This window comes from Oncorhynchus nerka, linkage group LG2, assembly GCF_034236695.1.
Source record: "Oncorhynchus nerka isolate Pitt River linkage group LG2, Oner_Uvic_2.0, whole genome shotgun sequence".
Classification (NCBI taxonomy): domain Eukaryota; kingdom Metazoa; phylum Chordata; class Actinopteri; order Salmoniformes; family Salmonidae; genus Oncorhynchus; species Oncorhynchus nerka.
In genome coordinates, this window is record NC_088397.1 from 17946874 (window position 1) to 17956873 (window position 10000).

Genomic DNA, 10000 nt, shown 5'->3' on the forward strand with positions numbered 1-10000 from the left:
ACCCTGATCGAGTACAGGGGCTCTCCAACCCTCGAAGGGTTTTCACTCCAACCCCATTTGTAACTAAACTGATTTAGTTTATCAACTAGCTAATTATTATATTCAGGTGTTCTAGATTAGGGTTGGAGTGAAAACCTACAAGACGATAGCTCTTCAAGAACAGGGTTGGAGTGAAAACCTACAGGACGGTAGCTCTCCAGTAACAGGGTTGGAGTGAAAACCTACAAGACGGTAGCTCTCCAGTAACAGGGTTAGAGTGAAAACCTACAAGACGGTAGCTCTCCAGTAACAGGGTTGGAGTGAAAACCTACAAGACGGTAGCTCTCCAGTAACAGGGTTGGAGTGAAAACCTATAATACGGTAGCTCTCCAGTAACAGGGTTGGAGTGAAAACCTACAATACGGTAGCTCTCCAGTAACAGGGTTGGAGTGAAAACCTACAAGACGGTAACTCTCCAGTAACAGGGTTGGAGTGAAAACCTACAAGACGGTAGCTCTCCAGTAACAGTGTTGGAGTGAAAACCTACAAGACGGTAGCTCTCCAGTAACAGGGTTGGAGTGAAAACCTACAAGACGGTAGCTCTCCAGTAACAGTGTTGGAGTGAAAACCTACAAGACGGTAGCTCTCCAGTAACAGGGTTTGAGTGAAAACCTACAAGACGGTAGCTCTCCAGTAACAGGGTTGGACTAAAAACCTACAGGACGGTAGCTCTACAGAAACCTGGTGGGAGAGAAAACCAACAGGACGGTAGCTCTCCAGTAACAGGGTTGGAGAGACCAGATCTACAGTACCGGTCAAAGGTTTGGACACACCTACTCATTCAAGGGTTTTTCTTTATTTTTTACTATTTTCTACATTGTAGAATAAAAGTGAAGACATCAAAAATATGAAATAACAGATATGTAATCATGTAGTAACCAGAAAAGTGAGAAACAAATCAAAATATATTTTATATTTGCGATTCTTCAAAATAGCTACGCTTTGCACACTCTTGGCATTCTCTCAACCAGCTTCATGAAGTAGTCACCTGGAATGCATTTAAATTAACAGGTGTGCCTTGTTAAATGTTAATTTGTGGAATTACTTTCCTTCTTAATGCATTTGAGCCAATCAGTTGTGGTAGGGGTGGTATTCAGAAGATAGTTTGTTTGGTAAAAGACCAAGTCCATATTATGGCAAGAACAGCTCAAATAAGCAAAGAGAAACAAAAGTCCATCATTACTTTAAGACATGGTCAGCCAATGCAGAACATTTCAAGAACATTTAAAGTTTTTTAAAGTGCAGTCGCAAAAACCATCAAGTGCTATGATGAAACTGGCTCTCATGAGGACCGCCACAGGAAAGGAAGGGGATATGTTTATTGGAGTTAACTGCACCTCAGATTGCAGCCCAAATAAATACTTCAGAGTTCAAGTATCTAAATTAAAAAAAAAAAAAATGTTGTGACATGCACAGGGTGCAGTGTTTCGCTACACCTGCAAAAACATCTGCTAAACACGTGTATGCGTGTTTAGAGAGAGAATGCCAACAGTGTGCAAATCTGTCATCAAGGCAAAGGGTGGCTACTTTTCTATTTGTTTAACACTTTTTTTGGTTACTAAATGATTCCATATGTGCTATTTCATAGTTTTGATGTCTTCACTATTATTCTACAATGTAGAAAATAGCACAAAAAATACAATTGAAATAAAACTTGAACGAGTAGTTGACTGGTACTGTAGTATTTTACTTTTTAGCACTTTTTTTACTGTCGAGGAAGCTTGCTGATAAGAATTTGCACCACTTACGCTGCACCCTGTGCATATGTAAAAAAAACGTTGTTTTATTTAGATAGCTTGAAATAGGTGTAGAGCTGTGAAGCAACATTGTGAAGCTTATGAATTGTTATTTAAAAAAATCTCCCAGGCAATGTATGCGGTCATTGAGATGAAACCTCAATCTGATTTTCCAATCTGATTTCAATAGCTAGGTTTCCATCCAATTGGGCAACAGATTTTCATACTAGTATTCTCAAACCCGCATAAAGAAAATTTTCCCACCAGCGGGACTTCTTGGCGGATATAAATCAGTGCGTGATGACGTGATGATCTAGCGTTTGTAATAAATCTTAAAACAACATGATACACTGTGTCAAGTTTTTAAGGTACTTGCTGAGGCCTGCATATAGACAATATCACCATAATCCAGCACCGATTTTTTTTTTAAGTGCATTGAACATGATCCTTTCTGCCGTTTGACAAATAAAAATAATCTTGATTTTTTTTGTTGTCCATAATAATCTTACCATGTAGGCTATACATGCGCTCTAGACAACAGCGCTATCTGCGCCCTGCTCGCTGTTGGATATATATATTTTTTTAATATATTTTTTTATTATTATTATTTTTAATTTTACCCCTTTTTCTCCCCAATTTCGTGGTATCCAATTGTTGTAGTAGCTACTATCTTGTCTCATCGCTACAACTCCCGTACGGGCTCGGGAGAGACGAAGGTTGAAAGTCATGCGTCCTCCGATACACAACCCAACCAAGCCGCACTGCTTCCTAACACAGTGCGCATCCAACCCGGAAGCCAGCCGCACCAATGCGCCGGAGGAAACACCGTGCACCTGGCCACCTTGGCTAGCGCACACTGCGCCCAGCCCGCCACAGGAGTCGCTGGTGCGCGATGAGACAAGGGGATATTTTATTTTGATTTGTATCACCTTTATTTAACCAGGTAGGCAAGTTGAGAACAAGTTCTCATTTACAACTGCGACCTGGCCAAGATAAAGCAAATCAGTTCGACACATATAACAACACAGAGTTACACATGGAGTAAAACAAACATACAGTCAATAATACTGTAGAAAAATAAGTCTATATACAATGTGAGCAAATGAGGTGAGGTAAGGGAGGTAAAGGCAATAAATAGGCCATGGTGGCGAAGTAAATACAATATAGCAATTAAAACACTGGAATTGTAGATTTGACAGTAGATGAGTGTGCAAAGTAGAAATACTGGGGTGCAAAGGAGCAAAATAAATAAATATAGTAGAGGAAGAGGTAGTTGTTTTTAGATGGGCTATGTACAGGTGCAGTGATCTATGAGCTGCTCTGACAGCTGGTGCTTAAAGCTAGTGAGGGAGATATGTGTTTCCAGTTTGAAAGATTTTTGTAGCGCATGTGCCTATACCAGAGTGGGCACACTTACTATATAAGGCAAACAATTGTGTGAGAAACCCACCAGTAGAGTTAAAAATGTGATGGAAACCCATTTAACTTGTATTTTTTATTCGGTACATGGGAATTTAACCGCAAATGGGCATTTTTATGTGCACCACGTCATGACGCACAGCGTTTTTATTTGCAACAAGTCAAAATGGTTTTATGAAAAAAATAAGAAAAAACCCGTTGTTTTTTTAAATAAGCAAAAATATGATTTCTATGCGCATGAATTCGCATGAAAATCTGTCGCCAATCGGATGGAAAACTAGCTAGTGTCAGTGATTTAACAACTATAGAAATACAACTGTGACCAATAATTAAAAATAACACTTAAGCTAACATCTCCATGGAAGAACATTGATCTGTAAAATCTAAACTGATTAATGAAATGTATTGTTGGTGACTTACCTTTATGCACATGTGATGCGCACTGTCAGTGCTGCTACATTCAAGTGGGTAATCAGCCATATCACACAGGAAATGTGGTAGAAATGATTTGTTCTGTCTTGCCCAATGACAATGATGTTGGTTCGCTATCACTCACCACTAAGGAACTGAACATATGCCTGTAGTGTACCAGGGTGCATGCTGTTGACACGTGTGGTGAAAAGGCACTATCTGTGTCACTGCAAAGGAAAATACTGTATGTAGCTGAACACAACAGTTGGTGGAGACAGAAAGGAAACCACCTACTGTACCTTCACTCCCTTTTCTTAAATGAAATACACATCTTACTACTATGCAAAAGTAGTGTCCTCTCATATCACCAATCTAGTACTGTTTAATACAAAATATATACTGAACAAAAATATATTTGCAACATGCAACAATTTCAATATTTTACTGAGTTACAGTTCATATAAGATATTCAGTCAATTGAAATACATTCATTAGGCCCTAATCTATGGATTTCACATGACTGGGTAAGGGCGCAGCCATGGGTGGCCTGGGAGGGCATAGGCCCACCGACTTGGCAGCCAGGCCAACCCACTGGGGAGCCAAGCTCAAACCAATCAGAATGAGTTTTTCCCCACAAAAGGGCTTAATTACAGACAGAAATACTCCTCAGCACCCACCACACACACCTTCAGACATCCCGCAGATGAAGATGTCGGATGTGAAGGTCCTGGGCTGGTGTGGTTACACGTGGTCTGCGGTTGTGAGGTCGGTTGGACATACTGCCAAATTCTCTAAAATGACATTGCAGGCAGCTTATGATAGAGAAATTACCATTCCTTTCTCTGGAAACAAGCTCTGGTGGACATTCTTGCAGTCAGCATGCTAATTGTACGCTCCATCAAAACTTGAGACATTTGTGGCATTGTGTTGTTTGACAGAACTTGCCTTTTATTGTCCCCAGCACAAGGTGCACCTGTGTAATAATCATGCTTTTAATCAGCTTCTTGATATGCCACACCTGTGAGGTGGATGGATAATCTTGGCAAAGGAGAAATAGTCACTAACAGGGATGTAAACAAATTTGTGCACAAAATCTGAGAGAAATAAACTTTTTGTGTATATGGAACATTTCTGAGATTTTTTATTTCAGCACATGAAACCGAACACTGTACATGTGGCGTTTGTTTTTGTTCAGTGTATGAAATACAAGAATGGGTTGTGAGACGCTGCTGTAGCCTACTCACAACAAAAAGCCGTTGTTAGTTTAGGAAATCACAGTGGAGAGGTGTAAGGAACAGCCCAAAATCACACACACCTGCAGCACAGGATGCAAACTGTTTGTTTCCCACCTCCTGTGCTGCAGGTGTGGGTGTGTGTCTCGACTTCTATGGCAGAAGAAGTCAGCTAAATTCTACCTAAAATGTGTATTCTTTTTATTGTATTGTTTTCCAAGATACAAACACATCCCAAGTAATAAAGATAATACAAAGGCAGGTAAAAAATACACAAAAAACATGTTTTGTCAGTTGATAGTTTCATTGTGTAGCATTATGAGTCATCAACTGCTGCCATGTACATATTACGGCTGTTTGCGAGTTCACAAAGTACATATTCTACATTTGAGTCCATCTGCTCCACAGACATATATCAGGAAAAGTCAACAGAATGACAAAGTACATCATTCTTCATCACTGTGTGTACAGAGGAAGTAAATACATACTTCACTGAGAATCTACACCTCTGTGACAGTGGAATCTACTGTACCTAGGGTTACTAGCCTAGTATATGCACAATGCAAAGAGATTCTAGAACCTAGATAATGTAGGCCTGGCTGTAATGTTCCTTCTCCTGATTACCAAGGTAAAGTATGTGTTAGCAACCATTAACCAATCACTCTTCTCCATTGCTGCCCTCCCCCTCCTCCCCGCTTCGGGCATTGCAGCAGTTGCCATGGCGTTTTATGCCCCACACCACGTCAGAGCTGAAGGGGCAGAAGAGGCAGCGGTACATGCCCTGTCTGTGGTTGTGGTAGATATGGTTGAGTAGCGAATACTCTAGTATGAAGGCCTTGCTACACTCTTTACAGCAGTAAGGTTTGGGCACGTCGTGCTTGTAGCTCACGTGGTAGATGGCATGGCCCTTCATCTTGGAGCGCTTGCCACACAGGCGACAGTTGTAGCGACCCCCATGGCGCTGGATATATTTGGTCAGGAAGGCCTCTTCCTGCTTTTTGTGTTTGTCACTTTTTTTGTTGTTGTTGGTCTGTAGCTCCTCTTCCTCTTCATCACGATCATCTTCCTCACTGCCTGCCGTAGAGCTTCTATTTCGTTTCATGGGGCTGCCGGCTGAGCGGGAGTCCTCTTCGTTATCCTCGCCTTCCTCCATCTCCTCTAGTCCTCTTTTCCTACTTTCCTCTTTCTTCGCTCCTCCTTTGTCCTCATCCTCCTCTTCTGCCTTGGGCTCACTGAGAGGATGACTACTGTCTTTTGAAAGCACATCTACACTGATACCTTCCGGTTCTTCTCCCCCCTCCCCCCTACGCTCATCCCCTTCTCCCTCCTCACCCTGGCCCTTCCCAGAGAGGCAGTGGCAGGTGAGCAGGTGGTCGTAGAGGCGAGGGAACTCCCTGGCCGTGTGGAAACACACGCTGCAGTGGAACAGCCGTGCCGTGCGCTGGTAGAAGATGGCGTTGCCCAGGCGACCCACAGGCGTGTCATCCAGGCGGCTTGGATGGATCTTAGCGATGTGGATGAGGTAGTTGCAGTGGCTCTTACACTGGAGCAGACAGTGGGGACACTGGAGGTGCTGGAGATAGCTGTCCGACTCCCGGTCTCTGTCCCGCCCCTGGCTGCCAGAGGAGGAAGACTGCCTCTTGAGTTCCATAACAGCTCCCTGTGACTCCTTAATGTCCACAACGGCTTCTTTTGACTCTGACTCATTAACTTCCATCATGGCTGACATGGACTCCTTCACGTCCATTGCGGCTGAAATTGACTCCTTAACGCCTATTGTGGCTTCCGTTGACTCCTCAAAACCCGCCATGGCTGTCTCTGACTTCTTAACCTCCATCACGGCTTCCATTGACTGGAGCTCACTGGACACAGAGGGGAGTGAAAAACTTGCCGTTTTAATTATTGATTGTTGTTTATTTGAATAAGACTGAATGTATGTAATACAGAAGTACAATACATCAGTAATGACAACGTAATTTAACAGTTGTCCAAATGCATACAAATTTACAAGCTAGCATTGTAGCACATCTGTACATCAGGAAATCTATGTCACTAACAACGTTGAGTGTGCAGTTGTCAACATTTGACACTAGCTTAATCTAGATTCACATCCGACATTGTAGAGGCATAATTCCAGCCATGTTCAAAGAATGAAAGTATGCTAGTTCATTCCCAAATAGATTTAGCCGAACTCAAGCTAGCTTACTGTGTAAACAATAGCACATAGTTCGTTCGAAAATGTACATTTTAACTCACCTATCAATTCTCAAAAAGCCAATGAAACACACATTCCATATTTCCGTGACTAGATAGACTATGCTTGATTGCTGTTCGTTTACATTTTGCGGAATAATTTGATGAAATAGCAAAAATCTGCTATAATGTAACAGTTTTTCCTCGGGAGCCTTTCCTTGGTTTATCAGAAGTGACGCTCAGCACGTTGACGTGACGTAGCCTCCATCATTAACTCTCTACTCACCGTTTCGGCTCCCTGCTGTTCTGGATAACAGAATAATCCATGCGTGGTCTATCCTGAACTTCTTGGTTCGGTCTGTGTTGCTTCTTCTCGTTCTTTTGGCTAACATAAGGTGAAGAAGTATCGGTTCTGCTCGGGCTATCGCTGGGATAAATCGTAGGAATCGCGTCATCCCACAACAATCTCTTTCTCAGTGTATTGAGTCGAAAACATTATTTTCTGAAATGAGCCTCGCATATCTGAGTGCCGTTCAATACGCCATTCTCGTGTAAGGAGGCGAATTCCACCAATGTTCGTAATACGATGTAGTCTTTTGGAAAATAGTGGAAACTGGTGGTTTGCAGCCAAGGAAAATGCACCTTGTCGGCGTTTTGTAAATAGAGTAAACTGGGGCAAGCACCAAAGCTGTGTTTGAAAACCCATGCTAACATACGGTGTACTACATACTTAATGAGTATATACTATTAGTTCATTTTAGCATACTGTAAACAAACCGTATCCTTTCAATTGAGCGTAGTAGTTCTTCACCTGTCTACCGGAAGTTGATGCTGTTGCGATGCAACCTCTCGCTAGCTAGCTAGCATAACAAATTACTTGTTAGACATTTTACGAATTCGGGTGTGTTCTTAAATTCAGTGCCAGAGTGCGCTCGTAAATTCAGAGTGTTGTCAGATTGTCCCTTTTGTCTTTTGTTATTGACCAAATAGTTATTTTTCACCATAATTTGCAAATAAATTCATAAAAATCCTACAATGTGCTTTTTTTTCTCATTTTGTCTGTCATAGTTGAAGTGTACCTATGATGAAAATTACAGGCCTCTCATCTTTTTAAGTGGGAGAACTTGCACAATTGGTGGCTGACTAAATACTTTTTTTGCCCCACTGTATGTATGTATGTCTGTCTATTTCGTCAAATTTCTTGTAATGTGTATATTTAGATTTGATTTTTTAATTGGACACCATTTTAATCATGAGAAACTGCTCTTTCTAATTGTGTACGGCTGGGCAGTGTATTCTGCTGTCATCAAACACTAGACCAGGAATAGTCCGAAGTTGCAATGTTTTATTTTTTTTACTTCCTCGTTGTGCAGACATAAGCACACTAGGCACCACTCAGAAGGGATCTTTTGAAGTCAGAGTAGATAGCCAGAGCGAATTCATGAAAGCACCCGAATGAATGTCCATTGAGTGTCCAACGCACAACGACTGTACCATATAGCTAAGCTAAGAATGACGGGAATAATCAAGTCAATAAACATTGGGTAGTTAGTTAGTTAGCCTATAGTTAATATACTGGCAAGTTTGATGTATAAGTTAGTAGCCAACTAACGTTAGGTAGGTAGCTAGCATACTGCTGTAATGATATGCAATATGGTTCGTAAGGACAGCATAGCTAACAAATTGTCAGCCAACATAACATGTAAAGTAACTTATTTGAAAAATCATTACTTTATTACATTGCTCAACATTTTCTTAATGTTTGTCTTAATTAGTTAAAGCAATGAATTTGTATCCGCTCTCGTACTTCGGCTGCATTTTTTCCGCCATTATCTTCATATCGGAAAACGATGTGAAGCCATGCCATTTCCTGAAGAATTGCATTATGGGCCCTAAAGTACGGAAACAGTCCTCTGCATTGTATACTTCATATTTTGGCGAATTTAGTACGACATCCGGGAACTTTTGGCATACTAACTATATCCATACTATGACCAATACGCATACTATATACTCAATTCACATCACAAATAGTATGGTTAATGCGGTTAGTATGAGTATTCGAACACGGCTCAAGTGATATTTAGGTTTCCACCATGGAGGTAGAAAATCTTTGACTCATCTTTATGTATGTGCACTAATGGCTGCTTTGACACACCACCGAGGGCTTTCTCATAGAGATAGATAGAGGACTCTAGTGCCCAAAAGCTATTTTAGCATGGGCAGCGCCATTCAGTACTTTAGACATTTTGAAATAGTCAACTGTGCAAAGCAAAGGATAGAGGGACGAACAGAGGGGACAGTTTTTCGGAATGAAATGCAGCTTTGATTTTTCCTTGTGATTCCTTTTGCTCCACATGTGTAAATCTCCAATAAAAGTTGTATCAATTAAACATCACAAAAATCAAACAGGGTGGACATTTTGTAGTCTTTGGTATTTCCCCATCACTTCCTCTCAAATGTGAGAAACGACCCAGATACAGAGTAAGAATGTGTGAAAGGTGGAACAGAAATAGTTGTGGTTGAGAGACTGGTTAGGAGAAGTTGAACAGAAGGAGCATGGTGCCTTGACATTATTGTAAATGAGTGCTGGGTAATATCACATATTTAAACTATAGATTTCTCAGCTTACCCCTCAACCACACATACATCTACTCACACTTTCAATCCTAGACAAACTCATGGCCATTTAATGTACCTCGTAACTCAGCAAAGAGTTGAACTGGCAAACAGATTCTGAAAACATTGTTGACACATATGACACCCACTATGACTAGAAGCCTCTTATTTCCCCCTCACTTCCCCTCAAAACGTAGAAATGGCCCAGATACAGAGTAAAAACGTGTGGAAGGCGGAACAGAAAGAGTTGTGGTTGAGAGACTGGCTAGGAGAAGTTGAGCAGAAGGAGCACGGTGCCTTGACATTGTAAACAATGAATGCTGTTGCCTGGCAAACCAAACTCCCTGCTCC

At 41.4% G+C, this 10000-nt stretch overlaps 1 protein-coding gene and 1 pseudogene across 2 annotated transcripts; both read right to left on the reverse strand.

The window, feature by feature from the left end:
- Window positions 1-3723, reverse strand: part of LOC115125145 (P2Y purinoceptor 8-like) — a 6381-nt pseudogene extending 2658 nt beyond the window's left edge.
- A 1298-nt stretch (window positions 3724-5021) lies between these two features.
- LOC115125142 (chromosome alignment-maintaining phosphoprotein 1-like) lies at window positions 5022-7774 on the reverse strand. Of its 2 annotated transcripts, none has more exons than XM_029654639.2 (2): window positions 7317-7774; window positions 5022-6699 (listed from the first exon to the last, which is right to left on the reverse strand). In XM_029654639.2, exons 1-2 carry the CDS (start codon window positions 7355-7357, stop codon window positions 5496-5498), a joined length of 1245 nt encoding a protein of 414 aa, XP_029510499.1. In that variant the 5' UTR covers window positions 7358-7774; the 3' UTR covers window positions 5022-5495. The 2 variants fall into 2 exon arrangements, with proteins under 2 accessions (XP_029510499.1, XP_029510500.1); XM_029654640.2 differs by lacking the exon at window positions 7317-7774 and adding an exon at window positions 7094-7283.
- Window positions 7775-10000: the final 2226 nt, after the last annotated feature.